Below are 17,620 nucleotides of genomic sequence, written 5' to 3'. Positions count from 1 at the left end.
TGTAATTGTTTAGTTTTGGTGTTGCCCCAATTGTGTGAAAATGGTTAAAGTTCTCTTTTGTCCATATTTGATGCCGTGGTCATTGTGCTTCCAACCTAAACACGAAGCAGCTCTTCCTCTTCCACAAGGAGTGAGTGAGGGTCTGCTGCCAACACCGGCCTGCATAGTGGAGGAGAATCATGACAGTGGACCAATATAACCAGTGGAAAACAGCGAAATCCTGCCCCCTTGTGGCGGAAGCTGGTTCCTGCAGTTACCTGAGTGTCTGTATTGCAAAGTGATAGAATTGAATGTCTTGACTTGTGCCATTAGCTGTCCAGCCTTTATTTCTCTGATTTGTACAATATACACAGTGTTTCAATATGTTCACTCATAGAAAAAGCAAAGAAGCCAAAATGTTTGATTCAAGGCCAAATATCAGATTTTTAAAAGTCAATGTAGTTTTGTTATTATTCATGGAGGAACCGTTGAAACTGAGAAATAAAAAGTCTCCAAAGTCGATGTCAAAACAAAATGTCTTTAAAGTTTTTGACTGGTTTTGTCTCGGAGGCCGAAAGAGATGAAGACGCTGGAGGAGACGGTGATTGTGGGCGTGCGGGGCAGGTGGGGACGGCCCTCCTCCTCTTCATCCTCGTTCCTCCACTCCCTGGTCTCCTCCTCTCTGACCAGCAGAGGGGCGCCTAGGCTTTGGCCCAGCAGCCGGCTGACCTCGCTGGCCTTCTGCTGGGCGTTGTCGACCGCCGACACACACGCACGCTGCCTGCAGGCGCCGAGGCCAATGAGAGAAGAGCGGTGACTTCACCCCGATGGAGCCGTTCATCGGTTAACAAAGGCAAGACGGAGAGCCGGAGAGAACAAAAGAGATGTGCCGGGTTCTGTTTACCTGAGTTGAGCCAAGCAGGCAGCGCTGTGGTAAAACAGCGGCGGCCCCACGGAGACGCTCTTGTCCAGCTTCTCCTGCAGAACGATGGACACTTGCTCCATCTTCTCAAAATCGGAGAAAGTGACAGTGACCTACAGGGAAGGAGACACAGAGAAGCACCGCCATGTTGACGCTCATATACAACCATTCAACCTCTCCAATGACTCCTTATACAGTCTTCTATGTCTGACACTCACACACATACTCCCACACACTTGAATCACAGTTCAATACACACCTCTGCATTCATGTGACACAGGTCTGCCTCTCGGTGAAGGAATCTCCTCACCAATGCGTCTTCATCCTTGACTCCATGTTGTCTGCAGGGAATGAACGAGTGAAGCCATGACTGAATGAAGCAATAACCACAGAAGTTCATTCACTTCGAGAAAACTAGAATTTAACATACTGCAATGTTTATGATTTACCCCGCAGAAAGAAACAGATTTTCGTATTTATATTTTCTACATTTATTTATTTTTTAGTGTAAAACTGCAGCTTCGATGTAGTACAAATTAGCTTGAGCTTGAAATGAAGCTAACTACTTTTTGAAGAGTAGCTTGGATGTAGCGTAACACAGACACAGACACAGACACACACCTGAAAGTTTGTAAAATGTATTCGATCCGTCTGGAGACGCTGTTGCTGACGTCATTGACGGACTCCTTGCTGTTACCGACACCGACCCGCACCGATGCCCGGTCCGCCCGGCACCATATCTCCGCCGTTCCCGTCACCTGGACCTCCCTGGTTCTGTTAGCGGGTCTTTGTCGAGACGCTTCCCGCGCTTCGAGCCCCAGCTCTGGGTCAGGAGTGTTGGATTTCGGGCCGGCAGACGGGATCCTGGCAGCGTAAACTCGGCCCGGGTTTAGCATTACGATGGAGGCGACACAAGCTAGCTGCGCGCTGCCATGGTAACTGGAGCGGTGCATGTCGGGACTTCCCGCCGGAAATGACTTACAAAATGGAGGGAATTTCAATGTGAGGTTATTTTCGAGAAGGAGAGAAGAAAATGGTCGCTGTACACTCATTCAAATAAGCGTCCAATACAACTAGTTAGTATATACTAACATATCATAGCTGCGGCCTAGTTTAACCTTCTAGCTAATGACAAACAAAGGGCTGCTGTTCGTCATTATATCCTGATATTTAGTTAGAATTTTGTCACTTCACATCCCAATTGTAAATTAAAAAGTATTGATCAAAATCACATCAGGAGATACAACAAAGAGAAAAGACAGACCGACACACTCCAGACTGTCAGTTGACGGTTAAGTACAATAATAAACAAATGTGAGAAAGGACCGGTTGAGGTTTATTGTGTGCAGTCTCAACAAAGCTGTGCCTTTAGGAGTTGATTAGTTATGGTTTGCATCCAACTATATTGATTAAACTATACGAACTAGATTTATACTATACAAACAACAAAATAGTTTTTTTTTTTAAGTTGACAACTTACTAAGTCACAATTCACTAAGTCTATCGCACAACCGCACGGTCTAATTTTACGACACATTTCATTTCTGCCAATTAGTGGCACAAATTACTACACGAGAATGTAGAATTTGTATATATTACGACTAATAATTCAATTTAGGGTGAAACGTCAGACTACTATTGTGTGTGTGTGTGTGTGACTGATATCACCAAGGTCTCATTCACTCGTGTTCCTCTGAAAAGAGGAACCCATGGAGATGAAGCCCAGTCCTCACTGCAGCAGCCAAGACAAACAGAAGAGAAACCACAGATGAAGCCTCAAACTGAAACAGAAGCTGATGAAACGACTGTGGAGGGTCACAACCAGTCAGAGACGTAGCTCCAGGTGATATTATAGCACCAGTTTGTGATTACAAGACTTCACACTCTGACTGTTCTATGAGTGAAGTCAGTGAAGAAGGACACCAGGGAGACTCAGTCACATCAAAGAACTTCAGGAAACAACGACCAACCTCTTGTGATACCAGTTGTAATACTGGAATGAGATCTTTGAGCTCCTTTGAGCGTGATGCAACATTTAACAAACATATGCCCAGGAGAGAAACCCTTATGTTGCTCAGTTTGTTCCAAAATGTTCATTCATAGTAGATGAAGATGCACATAAGAATCCACACGGGAGAAACCTTTTAGTTGCTCAATTTGTAGCAATAAATTTAGGTAAAGTTACATAAACAAAGGTCTGATTGACAGAATTTCCAAAACTTAATGTTTGCTTTGAAGATTTATACATTTTAAAGAGACAGATGTGGTGAAAGAGCGCCAACTTAAGCAGGTTGAGGCATAGTAGAGGCAAGGTAGAGGCATATTTGGATAAAGTTTAACACAGATAATTGTGGAGAAAAACAGGAAGTAACAGCTGATAAAAAGCAGTGATTTGATATTTTCGACATAGTTGCACCGATTTACTCACATAAGATGCCCAAGATTTTGAACTTACATTTTTGAAACATCTTTATTTAAAAAATTAATTTTCATCTGTTGCACACCATACATTTGTATTCTTCCACCTCCTCCAGCCAAGCAGTGGCAAAGGGTTAGTCAGCAGTAATTCAGGTGCACATGTGGAAATTAAACACTGTAGATGGTAAACAGAGTGTCAGTGTTTGTTTTCACCTCCAGCTGAACTTACACCATGAAGAAAAGGAAAACTAAACTAACTTTCACAGCAGTTTGGTCATTCAAAGGGTCGAAGGTGCATTTAAAAATCTGATATTTGTCTTTAATCAGACATTTTCCTTTGTTTTTACTATTTGTGGACATATTCAAACACTGTGTTTACTATACAACTCAAAGTAATAAAGGTTGGACAGTTGATGGCACTATTCTAGACATTAAATGTCTTTACTTAAAAATGATGGACCTTAAAACACCACAAATACGCCCTCACTTGCAGATCCAGCAAGGAGGGTTTTCATAAGAATACCCAGTGTGCTTACAGCAATGACACTATACGTTCAATTAATCATCAACACAAACAAGACATACTTACACAAATCAATCACAGCGATCACAATCAAAGTAAAATCCTTGACAAAACAAATCAACAATCACATCAGGTTTATGAACTCTACAAGCCAGAGAATGAAGGTGCTTCATAGCTGACTGGTGTTGGAATGCAGAACACATGCACACACACACACAAACATACACAGCAGCAATGGCAGACCATAGTTTGATGGCCTTGAATATTGCTAAACATCTGAGTGTCACACGGACATTCAGGCGTCCTCAGTATGGTCCTCGGGGAATATTTCTCTGAGCCATGGTTGCATGACGAATCTTTCTCCATCAAAATGCGTGAAGTACTCCTCCAAGGTGGGAATGTCCAGCTAGAAACAACCAAAAGTAAATGGAATGCTTGCTGAGCGAGTGTGTGCTTCTGTGTGTGTGCTTGTGTGTGTGTGTGTGTGTGAGTTTCAGTACTCACTTTCGTCCCAGAGATACGTTCCAACTGCATCTGCGGCAAGTATGCGACTAACAGGGACGAGGGTCCAGGCCCATTGAACAGCACCTTGTAGTGAGGTGTCTTACGTGCCCTGGGGACCTGCATGCACACACACACACACACACACACACATGTAACTTTCATCACCATGCTAAGCAAACTGTTTGATTTGTTCACCACCAGCTGTCCCATCTACAACTGTCAAGCTACAAAATCTAAAGACAAAAATGAATTCAAATCAATTTTCATGGGACATCAATGATTGCTGACCTCAGTGTTGTAGTTAAACCTGCTGACCCACTCCGGGGGGGCTTGCAGTTCCGAATCCCAGCTCACCACCACTCCCAGCATGTGGCCCTGGTTCTCCATCACCACGTCTCCTACCCGCAGGAACACAAACGGAGGCCGCGGGCTGCGTACGGCCTTAGAGGCTGCCGGGACACAAAACAGCAGTTAGACTGGACTCAGCAGCACCCGCTGGTCTCAGTTTGGACATCTTGGGCAGGTAACAACACGCCGAATGAACATGGGGGCACAGATAATGCTCCACTTGTTCATGGCAGACAAAGTGTTTGTTTTGTGTTGGTTTTGAAGGCCAAATGAAATGCTGCAGTGTCAACACGTTTAAAGCAACAGAGTAACACTAGAAGCTTTAGTTTGCTCCCACAAGTCTGCTGCACAATCTGATTCAAGCAGCCCAGAGAAGCCTCGGCTAGAGTTTGCGTAAGGTTGGGTCAGTGTTTGAGTGTGTGTGTGTGTGTGTGTGTGAGGGTATATTAGGTTACGTGGCAAAACCCAAACCTTGTTTTCAGGCAAGCAAGTCACCATGCGGCCCCTTACAGTATAAATGTAGTATACTGTGTTGTTTACTGTATGTATCTATGGACACCAACCTCCAAAGAAGCCCTGGTTGTTGTCGAAAAGCATCGATTCCACAAATTCTCCAGCGTTTTCCTCCATCTGTCCAAAGCCCATCAAAGACCTTTCGGAGGAAAAATGCTGCCAGTCTTGATCAACACGAATGCTCTCTGTGTGGGTGTGTGGGTGTGTGTGCATTTTGTTTTTCCTGTTCTGCGGTTGTCTCGATTTCCCTAGAAGGAAAACAATAACTACGCCACAGAATCGAGCCCAACATCACAGAGTTTCACTAAAATAAATAGCAATCACATTTGAATTGCAAACATTTGCCTCACTTGACGTCAGCGATCTGCTGGTTGGCCCAGTCCATCCATGCAGTGCTGTTGAGGTACGAAGATCTCAACTCTTTCCAAATCCTGATCATCCTGCAACATCAGAGTATTAACTCAATCAACCATGACAACAAAAAGTGCTCAATTCTTGCTCATGTGCCATCACTAAGGTGTTTTCTTGTGGTGTAAATAATACCACTAACAACAATAATAAGGTATAAAGCACTTCTAAACAGGATTATGAAAAGCAGAGAAATAAGTAAAAAAGGAATAAAGCCAAAATGGTTTATTAAGGTGGCAAATAAAGAAGCTCATCAATAATAAGTAAACTATACAGACTTTATTCCTGGTCCCGGAGTTAAAGCAAGTCTCGTACCGGGTGGTGGCGTGGAAGCGCTGCGCCGCCGTGGGGCCGCTCCACCGGGCGATGAGGTACTGAGCGGGCACGGCGGAGAGCAGCAGCAGCACCTGGAGCACCGCGGTGGGCGACAGCTGAGGCATGACCGCGCCGGGCACCTGGCACCTGAGGACGGGGACACGTGAGCGGGTCAGCCGAGACCACCCCCGGAGACGCGAGGAATGGACCGGATAGCGTTTGTAAAGTTTGCTGAACTTCCGTGTGGAATTGTAAGACAACATGCAGTGACGCAACTTCGCGCAAACTTGAAGTACAATAAGGTGACTTGTCCTTACCTCGTAGTATAAGTTGTGTTTTCTGACGCAACTAAGTGCGGGACATTGCGCCACTTCTCTGCGTGTGAGAGACAGACGCCTTGTCCTTTGGGTTGTATTGACTCAGGCGCACGCGCTCCCACGGCGCAGGACACCTGTTTATTTACATTTTTGAAATAGAAAGTGTCAAACGGCTTCACCGCCCAATAGACGGAGCCCACGGAACAGAGAGGAGGACCTCTGACAGGCCGCCACGTCAGGGAGAGGGAGAGAGAAGGAGGGCGGGAGGGAGAGAGAGAGAGAGAGAAGGGGGAGGAGGAATGGAGAGAAACAGAGGGAGGGAGGGAGAAAGAGAGAGAGAGGCGGCAGACGCTGATGTGGTTGTCTGCTGCAGTATCGCTTTGTCAACACCAGATGGGGGTGTTGTACGTTTGAATTTGAGTTCTTCACACAGTTCCTAAACCCCAAACAAAGACATGACCTCATTGGCAGAGGTAATGGTAATAATACTAATTTAATGATATGGAGTTTGAAACAAATACATATAAATACAAACAAATCCTAAAACCCTTCAGAGGTCTCAGTTCTTACTCAGGCCAGGAAGCTTTGATTGTGTGAGTTAGATGGGTGAATTACTAAAGTCGCCTTTTCTTTCTTTTTGCTTACATTCTTTCGCAACAAGTTATTCTAAGGTGACAACAATAACCAATGTACAAGCTGCAGATAGGAGGATCACCTTTATTATACTGAAAGGGTTTCTCAAACGTGTCAAGGTAATGAAGTGAACCTGTGCTGTGAAGCATTTGGAATCATTTGACACCAAAAAAATAAACTCACCAGGAAGGAAAGTGAATATGGAAACACAACTGTTTATTTACTTAAAATATTGGTATGAACTAACAGGACAGCAGTACTCTCCTACACATACATTCTAGCTTTATGCTTCTTTTTGCATTAATTCCTTTATATATAAAAAGTATCCAAACTAACATCCTCTCCAATGGATTTACATGAAACAGAGCACAGACCCCTCTCCCCTTCCCTGTCCCATGAAAGTGAAATCATCCCCAAAGCACTTCACACAAACGGTGAAATTGAACCTCTGACTCCACACTGATGCCTTGCCAGAGGCCAGAAAGAGCAGAAACTCTGCCACATGAGAGCACGGGCCCATAGGAAATGTACTGAATACATACATGATCTATGAAATGCATGAAGTACCTCAAAGTGAAGGCAGAACCGATGAGCTCCGGTGGAAAACAGCATCAATGGTGGCCTGACTGAAACATCTTAGGAATAATCTCATGAAGTGGACAAGGAACCGTGTGTTTCACTTTGATGTGATGATACACAGAAACCAGGTGGCAACTTATCTGAACTACATGTGGGAGTGGAGGTGTTTCTGCAGTTGCACACTTTGATATTGTGTTTATATATGCAAGATGAGATCCAGAACAAAGCCGGGATCCGTTAAAAGAGCAGCGATTCTATACGGTGCGTGTGTGTGTGTGTGTGTGTGTATGAAGAGTTTAATGCAAAACTCAAAAACTCCCAACAACGTTCTGGGACAGCGAGCCGATAATATCTCTATCTGTAATTCATGTTAACAGCTGTTTTTTTAAAAAATGTGTCTCAAAATGGAATAAAACTCTTCGTATACACAATATAAACAAAATGATTCTGAAATAGAAACAAGGTCGATGATTCCTTTGGAGTGATTTTCTAATCATATCTTTACAATGAGTGTTGCAGTTCATAAAACACATTTTTCAACATAATGGTACGCGTCCAGCCGCTCGCACGCTCGACCTGGACATGAAAACATGAATCGGAAAATAAACACAAACATTCAAAAAGCCACATTCTAAAAACTTCAGTGCCCAAAAACTGAATTTGGCATGAATGAAATCCATTATAAAAACAACAACAAACAGAGAAGATATATGTTCAATAACATGTGACAGGAAAGAGAGCTATGAGAGCCAAGCAGATGGAGGTGACATCATCACACACCACCAGCATCCAGTTCACACCGAGCTATCCCACAATGCAACGCTGCAAAGTTCCGGGGGCGAGGGGGGTGGGAAACCAGATTTTGGCATTGAGTGGCTCTGTGCCGGAGTACTGAAAGAGGAAATGACGTCAAACAATATCGCACTCAGACCGTGAATGTGCACAGAGAGACACAGAGTGAGAGAAGATTATAATTTTTGTCCCGTGTGGTTTTTATGATCGCAGCCCCTGTACAAGCCCGTCCCATCCAGTCCCCATTCCCAAAGTCCAGTCCCCCTTAGTCCAAACAAAACGGAACAATATAAAGGCCCAAAAGGAGAAACGGAGGATCGGATCACAGAGACCCGAACCCTGACCTCTGCCGGCTCAGCTCCGGTCCGCTCGGCTCCGGTCCCGTCACGTTTGCTCCCCTGTCCGGCGTGAGAAAGTGCGATAACAATGCGCGACAGAATTTCCTGTGTGCGTGTGCGTGTAAATGTGTGTGTGTGGTCGCCGTAGAAACACATTGAAAAAGTTTGTTTGCAACTCCCTACGACTGATCAGCGTCTGTCTGTGTGAAGTTCATCTGAACGCTCAATCAACCAAAGCTGGGCTGGCTGCAGCTTCACTTCACACACCGACCACAGGAGGAACAGCAGGAGGACAAACTGACTGAAGAAGGAAACGTTTACATCCGGGACTTATATAAATACATTTCTATAAGAGGGTTCACAGCCATCAAACCATATGCCACTGTGTGTACGCCTAAGGTCAAGGACATGCTCGCAACACACACACACACCCCCACACCGACCCCCCCCCCATACCCTCATTCAATTACACACACACACACACACACACACAAACATTTGTACACATACAGGCACGTGTACGTTGCAGGTCAGAGGCCAAGCAGTCACACACACACACACACACACACACACGCATACACACGCATACACACACACACACACACACACATACCAGGGACAGAAAGGCACAAGGTATTGCTAATGTTGAAGACGCATTAAAACACAAACTATCTACACATACAAATGACTCACACACACATCCTGGCTCCTCACAGTAAAAACAGCGTCTTAGAAAAGAGATCTTCCCTCTTTCTCACTGACATGCAAAAGCACACACACACACACACACACACACACACTCACACACTCACACACACACACACACACACACACACACACACACACTCACAAATTAAGCGTAAACAAAACCTACAGATCTACAGTACCTACCCAGGTACGCCATTTGGTATTTCAGCGTAGACGGACACACGGGTCGGCCGACGTGTAAGACTTCCAAAACAGAGAGGCGGCCGTCACGTATAAATCTTAGAAAAAGCACAGACAGCTTTTATAAAAAAGAATGGGAGCAACCGAGAAAGGGTTAAACACGCTGTTAGGCTAAGCAGTCTGAAGTCGTGAGTCGCAGACTAAATAAACACTGAATGCTCCTTGAAATCTTCGCCTGGGAGCGAAACCGGTCCAGAGGAAGAGGAGGCGTGTGGGAGCTCTGCTCAGAAGCTCTGCTCGAGAAGGAAACCTGGGTCCGGGTCTGACGCTAACAGTGTTTGGGCTCAGGCGTAGGTGAGGAGTGTGTTCACTGTGTGTTTACTGTGTGTTCACTGTGTGTTCACTGTGTGTTCACTGTACAGGAGCGAGTCACAAGGCCACCAACACGTCTGTCAGTCAGTCAGCTTCTGGGATCCAACATGGACCAATAATGGAGGAGGATGTGGGACAGGTTGACCTGCCGTCGGGCCGCTATCGGGTCGATGTTTGCTCCTTCCTGCGTCTCCACAGCCGCGGCGTGGAGGAGCAGCAGCTGGACTGAAGCGTCATCAGACACACACACACGCAAACATGATCTTTATAACATCTCAGCCAGATGTTTCTCCAGCTTCACCGCTCTGAGTGCCGTCAAGGTGGTCGGCTAGCAGAGAAGCTTCCTCCTCCTCCCCTTCCTCACACCCTCTGTGAGTGTGTGTGTGTTCTGTTACCAGCCTATGAGGTTGGCTTTGGCCTTTTCGGTGAGCTTGCGGACGCGGCCCTTTGAGGAGGTGCCGAAGGTGATGGAGGAGTCCTCAAACAGCAGCTGCCTCTGCTCCTCCTCAGAGTCTTCCTCCATGTACCACGCCGACCGCCGCCCCTGGTTCCGCGTGCGCATGGACCCTGCAGAACCCTCCCCAGCCTCTTCCTCCGGGGACCCCCTCCGCATGGAGCGCTGCACGGTCTGGGATGGGGGCGTCACCTCCTCGTTGGCTCTCCTGCTGCTCCTCCTCAGCGGCGAGGGGTCAGGCGACTCGGCGGGAGGCGTGGCTTCCTCAGTTCTTACCGCTCGAGGCCGACCGCGCCTCCTCGGCGTCGCCGCCTCGCCGGAGTCCGACAGCGTGGCCGCTTCCTGCGAGGAGGACGCTTCGCCTTCGTCGCCTGATGATTGGTCGGGCTCCTCCTCAGGGGTGGAGCTCCCGTGGCTCCTCCTCATCTCCTCCAGCTCCTTCTTGCTCTTCCTGCCTCTCTTCTTGCCAGGAGGGCGGCCTCGGGGTCGCGGTGGACTCGCCGGGGTCGTGACTTCTGGAGGACTCGGAGGCGGCTCCACTCTGGATCTCCTCCCCCTTCGCCCAACACCAACATCACTGCTGTGGCCGTTCAGGTGAACTGTGGTCTGAGATGAAGGGCTGGCAGGAGAGACTGAGGCAAAGAGAGGGAGAAGTTTGGATCAATAAGAGACCAGACTGCACTTTCACCACCGCCCCTAACTGTGACGGACAAGCATCATATCAAGCTCCTGAAGCTCCGTCTCTTACCCAGCGTGTGTCGGACAGGAGTCCTGAGTTTCCGCCTGGTGCTTCCTCCGCTGTTGCCGTCAGCGAGCGTCGCCTTCTCACCGGCAGATGGAGACGAAGATGACGCAGAGGTGTGAGCCCGGAGAGAACGAGTGGACTCTGAGGGCGAGAAAGAGACGTGAGGTGGAGCAGAAATCGCTGATAATCACCCAAGTCTGTTCATGTCATCATTATTCTAGCGTTAACACGTGTGTGATCTCACCTGGTGGGCTCTGGGCGGAGCTCGCAGTGTTGTGCGAGGAGGAAGAGGAATGTAGTGAGTGTGCAGAGTGCCGGGCTGCACTGCGCGTTCGCCCAGTGGCCGGCGTGTCTGCCTTCCCGTTGACCAGCTGAGGGGCCTGTTTGACCGGGGCGCTCTGTCTCAGGGACGGCGGGCGTGAGGGAGCAGGGGACGGCTCCCGTTTCCCCGTGGTCCTAGAGGAGACGCGTCTCTTCCTCTCCGGGCTGAAGGAGAGACGAAGAGGAAGGATTCATGGGTGAGCGATTATTTAAAATAGCATCAAAACATATCACACCGACTCCTGGATCACATCTCACCTGGATGCAGTGCTGCTGGCGGGAGACTCGCTCTTCCTCCTCCTCCTCTTCATGGCGTGCCGCGTCTGTCTGTCTGTGGTGAGACGCGTCTGTCTGTCCGTCCCCTGTCTGGTCAGCTTGTGGGACAGGCCGTGGATGGCTTTGTAGTCGGCCAGGATGGAGCTGACGTGTTCCTCAAAGAGCGCCGAGAGCCGCAGACTCATACTGTAGATCTGCACACACACACACACACACACACACATGAACCATGGATACAAACAGACTGCAGTGTTAGTGAGTGAGTGAGGGTGTGTGTGTGTGTGTGTATGTTTCTGGTGTTGTGTCTCACCCGTGACTTCTTGCTGGGCGTGTAAGCTTTGGAGTTGCTGAAAATGAGCCGCACGTCTTTGCAGAGGTCGATGGGCGACTGGTACTTTCCGTCCTTTAGCGTTTTGAGAACGGTGCTGAAGTCCATCGGCGATTCCACAATTTGCAGATAGTCCTGAGAGGAGCAGAGAGATGACGTAACGGGTAAAGGATTGTGGGTGATATTTGTGTTCACGACGCAGATGTATGAAAGCAGCAGAACAAGCTTACCGGGTACTCCTGTAGATCCACGGGTTCTCTGAAGGGCTCAGAGTCTTCACACTGGAAGAGGAGGTCCAGCAGCTCTCTGCAGCGCCCCCTCCAGGCCTGAGGGTCGTAGGAGGGAGGGCGAGCGCGTAGCTGCCGCTGCATGGGGCGCCGGGCCTGCAGGGGAAACAGAACAGTTCAGGAAAAAAAAGCCTCCAGTGTGTTCAAACTCCACGTCACCGGTGTGAAGGGTGCTGCTACCTTATGCTTCCGTGTCGACGTCCCAGGAGTACTAGTATCTTCATCCTCCTCCTCTTCATCCTTTACAGAGGAAATAAAGTAAGTAAGTCATCACATATAGATCTCAACAGCACAAATCTAATTCCTGTGTAAACTGTAACTTGAGAACATTTTTAAAGATGGATTTATTGGTACTTGTTCTATTAATATTGTTCAGGATTTAGAGTAAACAAAGCAACGTCATACCTCATCTTCAGAGTCAGAGAACGTCACCTTCTTCATAGTTTTGTAGAGCGGCATGATATCAGTCAGACTTGGGTCCCTGAGGAAGAAAACAGGAGGAGAGAAAAGGAAATGGTGATGTGAGAAGAGGAAGCAGAATACTAACTGCACCTGCAGAACACTGACTGATCCATGCAAACACACTCACTTGATGAACTGGAGCATGAGGTCAGAGACAAACTTGGCAGTGGTGACGATGAACGATCCCGGCTCGTTGAACGTTTGGGTGTTGTGCTCGATGTAACGGACTTCCCACATCAGGGAGGACAGTCGCCTGGAAGACAAACGGGACATTCTGGGGTCAGGCGGTTCTGGCGTTGTCTCCACTCTGGGTTCGTTTCCTTGCTGAGCAGAGCGAGGACACCTACCTGTAGAAGTGGTTGTCCAGCCTTTCACGCATGGCGCTGAGGTCGGTGATGTAGGCCACCACCGTGCAGTAGGTGGGATACGCCTGCAGGTCCACCGGGAAGGCAAACGGTGCCGCCACATCTGAGGGGCGGAAGGTGCGAAGGAAAGGAGAGGAGACATCAACACTCATGACCATCGGCCACATCAAACATCAAGTGACCATTAACTTACACACACACTGGTTAGTTGCGTTGCTGTGACAGTTTTAAACCTGATTTAAAAGAACGATGTCGCCCCATAACGTGATCTAGCTGAGACACACGCACATTGAAAATTGATTTTACAATACTAGCATAACACGGTTCCATTTTGGGAATCCTGAGAAGTTCATTTTGACAGAGTAGAGGCCTGTAGAGTGAAAGTCAAACATCTCTAAATTGCTCCGGTGACCTAGTTTGGATGTAATTTTCCCAAAATATTACTACACACTGTAAAACGCCCGGCGTATCGCTGTAATCTCACCAGTGGGAAAGATAGAAATCACATATTATAATCTTCACTCACGCCCATAAAGATTCACACTGATTAAGAATTTTCTTTACTACTTTAAAGATTAAAACGTAGTAAAAAAGAATCAATCAATCTTGCCCCCCTGAGCTGCTGCTTGTGTGTGTGGTTAGTCACTGAGCGGTCACTAGGGGGAGCCCTCTCACAAATCATCCCCCAGTGGGAACATGGCCACGTTAAAGATCCACCCCTGATGTGCCATTACATCACTTAACAGGAATTTGAGCGGGCCTGCCATCCTGCCTTTGTAGCTCAATCCACTTTACTGTAAGATCTTCGGCCCGACGGCTCACGCTGACGAGCTCGCGCTGGTGATTGGTATTAATAACAGCGGGGCGGCATGTTGCTACTTTCAGAGAAATGTGTCGTCATCGTGTTGCAACTAACGTGACATACCGAGCGTGCAGAGCTGGTCGATGGCTTTGATGATGCGATCGCACTCTTCGGCCCGCGTCCGGCTGCCCCACTCGCCCTCCATAGGGACGTAGAGCAGCTCCCTCTGCTCCTCCTCCGTCAGCGGCACGCTCAGGCCCAGTTCGTCGGGGAACGTCGCTGCTCCAGGTGGATTAGCAGCACGGTGACGCCGGGGGGAGGCAAGAGGGAGCAAGAGAAATGCTAAAGCGTTAAATTAGATGGAAATGAAGAGTTGAGTGTGTGTGTGTATGACTTTGTCCGCCCACACCGCAGGAGTGTGCTTTCGTAGCGTGGGCGTGCTAGTGATGAAACTCACCATCATCCGGAATGGGCTCCATATCCCAAGGACTCATCTTCTCTGTGTCTCCATTATCCCAGCTGGATGGGAAACATATTGGTGAAGCAGCCGTGAGTCTACAGGCCTGTTGCTTTCGTGTTTGCAATGTATTTGTATTTTACGAGCAAACGAGCACTCGCGACCCAAACGGTCATTTTCTACCAACGCGTTTCAAATAATGTGAATCTGTGACCGCAAAGGGATTCGGCGGTTGGGCAGGAAAATCAACCCAGACAGGCAATTTGCTTATTCATGTTTCAAATTACGACGTCACTGACAATAAAAGTCTGGGTATTCGAAAACAAAGAGCGGTTAGATGCGGCACAGATGTCGGCGCTGTTCGTGAGTTATGTAGCCGCTCCGTTCAGGTTCAAAATCACACTCAGCTGCTTGTTCTCTACATTTACACGTGTCCAGAATTCGCTACGGGACAAAGTCTTTTTAATGTCAGTGTAAGTGGGACGGACGCAGGCTATCAGTCACAGGAACAAACTCTACCCCAACACTACGAGTATTTCTCCTTACTGTGGTTTAAAGGCAAACGTGTCTGCTGTTCCCCAACTTTACATCCTGTGTCAATCATTCCATACATTTCTGTTGCGTTTTCCCCCCTTTGGTGCTGTGAACCGGCTGCAATCATACCAGACGTTGTAGCACTGAAACAGGCTGTCTGGATACTGAGGCTGGTACGGCTCCTGGCTCTCTATGGTCCCAAACCACCAGGCGTCGTCAATAACAGAGCGAAACCTGTCGCCTGCAAACAAGTCACACAAACCGTTTAGATCTCCACCACAAAAGGAAACACGGTGGACTTCAACACATTCAGCCCCGCCTTCACTCCGGAGCGTGTCTGCCGGCGGTTAGTGTGACTGACCTATGCTCCACTGCCTCTTCCTGGCGTTGTCAAACTGCTGCCGCAACACCAGGAAGTCGATCACATCAGGCATGTCGTGGTATCTGCAAGGAGACGAGGAGACAACCGTTTAAATGTTAATACATGAAGGCAGAGAGACGGAGCGCACACGGTGTAATCTTCACATGAAAGGAAAAGGCGAACAGGAGTAAAAGAAGGAGAAGGCGTCAGTTACTGAGACGCTGCCATCATCAAAAAACTTAAAACAGCAGTGGAGCAACGTGGAAAAAGAAGGTGGACGATGTTATTTGTGCATAATACATAAAAAACGCTTCAGCCCAAAACCTTTTCTCCTGTAATTTGTTGGAGGCGGAGAACAAAACCTGTAACGTCTCATTCACACAGCTGCAGGTTCCATCTAATGCATCTGACCCAGGTTGAGCTCTTAGGAGGGAAGAACATCCGTGTTGGCCTTTTTTGCTTCGGCTCATAATTAACAGTTTAGGAATTCGTTTTTTATGAACTAAATGAAATGAGTGTATCCATTAGGGCAGAGAAGTATTTGCGATCATCGTGCAGCCGCTGTGCCCGGAATGAGCAAAACCAGCCGAGACTCCACATCACCCTCATTAACATTCTGCAAGGAATTGCTTCATCACATCTTTTGTTCTTTCGTGGATCTTTAGAAACCAGACGAGCACGATTCATATTGCGTCCCTTCACAGTATAGACCAGGCCCAAAACAGAAGAACTGGATGCCTTACTTCATGGAGAAGGATCCACCGGTCAGTTTGCCCGTGTCAGGGTCCAGGAAGGACAGCTTGAGACAGCACAGCGTGGGCAGGCCAACCTCATACTTGATGCCCACGATCTTCATCAACTCCTGCTCCTACAACGCACAGACGCAGAGACAGGAAGCATCCATGTCAGATCATAAAGGCTCACACAGTCAGAACCTTCATCTATTTCCTCCTGTATTTAATTCATTTGTCAGGGTGCATGATTTCTATGCATTCGGTTGTTGGAGGTTCATTCGTGTTATGACCCTCTTGTTGGTTGCTAATAGGTCCTTTGGTAAACGCTCATTTTGAGTTAATAAATAATGCACGATTGTGTTTCTTACGCTTTCATTTCAGGTTCTACCCAAGCAACGTATACACAGCGTTTATGATTGAACACCAGGCCTTCCAGCTGCGTATACACACACACACGCGCAGTAGTCAGAGAGAGTTTTAATTCTGAGGTCCTGCCAGGCTTTGTTGTTGGACACAATACTGACAGAGGGCAAAACACCACAGACGACACATCCACAGAAAATGCAAACTGTCGCTGCAATGCATTATGGTCTGCCATCTGTGCAGAAATTGCCGCGTCTACTTCTGCCCATGGAGGAGAAATGAAAAAATACATTAAATAGGAAGAAGAGGTGCAGAATTGCAGAGGCAGAAGCTGTTTCTATCAAGAGTTAACGCATGTGACGGCAGATTCCTCTCCCAGTTAGACGGATCCATACGCCGGGAATGAAACGCTCGTCTGCACTTAGGCAAATTTATGTCTTCACTGGAGGGAAATCTGCGTCGAAGCAAAACGGGGAGTTTCGCCTAAAAACAAGTCCCCAAAACAACAGCAGGCGTTTTTCAGCCCAACGTGTTAAAGAGAAGCGAAACAGCGAAACAGCAGAGCGTCACGCTGGCCGGTGTGTTATTGGGACGAGCGATGGAAAAGCTGCACGCTCTTCCCACGACAAATGTCACAGGAAATATTACAACCCCAAAATGTCAGTCAAGGTGTCAGAAGTCAGAATCTGGCCTGAGATGTTCCCCTCATCGTCTCATCTTCATCAGAGGAGAGAAGAGCTTTCCCTTGGTCTTATATCTCTATCCACTGTGACATTTACTCCCCCTTGGGACTTTGACTTTAATAACCGACCGGCGTCTCTCTGCGTCAGGATGGGATGATTTTTGTCACATGTGCCGACACAAGCAGACACATGAAAGCCGTCTCTAATTACCCCAAAACAAAAGCGGCGAGTTCTCTTCAAAGCCTTTTTCTGTTTCCACTCTGTCAGTGGCTTCCTTACCCGCAGCTCCATCTTGTGCCACGGCTGCTTCTTAGGATGGATGCTGAAGATCTTTTTCTGTTTGGCCATTTCCACGTAAGCCTCGTGGCCCTGACGGAAGTAGTACACCTGCACACACACACACAAACACACACACACACACACACACACATTAACACATTTCATCATCAATTCAGTTCTTTTTGTCCGCCGTTTTCTTTTCCTCCAAAGCAGCGACATGTGGCGGACATGCGGTGAAGTCGCGGTGACCAAAGACAGGGACGGACAGATCGTACCTCGTCTCCCATCTGGGGTATGTAGGGACATCTGCGAGGGACCGT

General features: G+C 47.8%; 3 protein-coding genes across 6 annotated transcripts in view; all 3 read right to left on the bottom strand.

Moving 5' to 3' along the window:
• Positions 1-315: 315 nt before the first annotated feature.
• Positions 316-1,856, bottom strand: irak1bp1 (interleukin-1 receptor-associated kinase 1 binding protein 1). The gene is made up of 4 exons (XM_076160196.1): positions 1,523-1,856; positions 1,161-1,242; positions 884-1,014; positions 316-760 (listed from the first exon to the last, which is right to left on the bottom strand). The coding sequence occupies exons 1-4, from the start codon at positions 1,852-1,854 to the stop codon at positions 520-522; spliced, it is 786 nt and encodes a 261-aa protein (XP_076016311.1). The 5' UTR covers positions 1,855-1,856; the 3' UTR covers positions 316-519.
• A 1,496-nt stretch (positions 1,857-3,352) lies between these two features.
• LOC143008432 (uncharacterized) lies at positions 3,353-6,404 on the bottom strand. 3 transcript variants are annotated; one of them, XM_076160194.1, is made up of 7 exons: positions 6,248-6,404; positions 5,931-6,077; positions 5,558-5,647; positions 5,258-5,346; positions 4,635-4,795; positions 4,347-4,463; positions 3,353-4,248 (listed from the first exon to the last, which is right to left on the bottom strand). In XM_076160194.1, the coding sequence occupies exons 2-7, from the start codon at positions 6,053-6,055 to the stop codon at positions 4,138-4,140; spliced, it is 693 nt and encodes a 230-aa protein (XP_076016309.1). In that variant the 5' UTR covers positions 6,056-6,077; positions 6,248-6,404; the 3' UTR covers positions 3,353-4,137. The 3 variants fall into 3 exon arrangements, with proteins under 3 accessions (XP_076016309.1, XP_076016308.1, XP_076016310.1); XM_076160193.1 differs by lacking the exon at positions 6,248-6,404 and having other exon boundaries at positions 5,931-6,225; XM_076160195.1 differs by lacking the exon at positions 6,248-6,404 and having other exon boundaries at positions 5,894-6,224.
• Positions 6,405-7,075: 671 nt separating this feature from the next.
• The window catches only part of phip (PHIP subunit of CUL4-Ring ligase complex), a 27,591-nt gene continuing 17,046 nt past the window's right edge, over positions 7,076-17,620 (bottom strand). Inside the window, exons 24-40 of one of the 2 annotated variants that reach the window (XM_076160115.1) lie at positions 17,576-17,620; positions 17,301-17,408; positions 15,985-16,109; positions 15,242-15,324; positions 15,010-15,121; positions 14,347-14,408; positions 14,013-14,171; positions 13,070-13,190; positions 12,850-12,975; positions 12,666-12,741; positions 12,441-12,500; positions 12,204-12,356; positions 11,956-12,108; positions 11,628-11,839; positions 11,293-11,534; positions 11,052-11,189; positions 7,076-10,935 (exon numbers count right to left, since the gene is read on the bottom strand). The exon at positions 17,576-17,620 is cut by the window's right edge and continues 66 nt beyond it. In XM_076160115.1, coding sequence (XP_076016230.1) covers positions 10,241-10,935; positions 11,052-11,189; positions 11,293-11,534; positions 11,628-11,839; positions 11,956-12,108; positions 12,204-12,356; positions 12,441-12,500; positions 12,666-12,741; positions 12,850-12,975; positions 13,070-13,190; positions 14,013-14,171; positions 14,347-14,408; positions 15,010-15,121; positions 15,242-15,324; positions 15,985-16,109; positions 17,301-17,408; positions 17,576-17,620 — 2,670 coding nt within the window. In that variant the 3' untranslated portion in view covers positions 7,076-10,240. The remainder of the gene's footprint in view (positions 10,936-11,051; positions 11,190-11,292; positions 11,535-11,627; positions 11,840-11,955; positions 12,109-12,203; positions 12,357-12,440; positions 12,501-12,665; positions 12,742-12,849; positions 12,976-13,069; positions 13,191-14,012; positions 14,172-14,346; positions 14,409-15,009; positions 15,122-15,241; positions 15,325-15,984; positions 16,110-17,300; positions 17,409-17,575) is intronic. The other variant, XM_076160116.1, reaches the window with a different exon arrangement.

This window comes from Genypterus blacodes, unplaced genomic scaffold, assembly GCF_046128005.1.
Source record: "Genypterus blacodes isolate CSIRO-AG114 ecotype Tasmania unplaced genomic scaffold, CSIRO-AGI_Gbla_v1 ptg000104l_1, whole genome shotgun sequence".
NCBI classification, from domain to species: domain Eukaryota; kingdom Metazoa; phylum Chordata; class Actinopteri; order Ophidiiformes; family Ophidiidae; genus Genypterus; species Genypterus blacodes.
The sequence above is the reverse complement of the archived record's forward strand: the minus strand, read 5'-3'. Positions and strand labels throughout refer to the sequence as shown.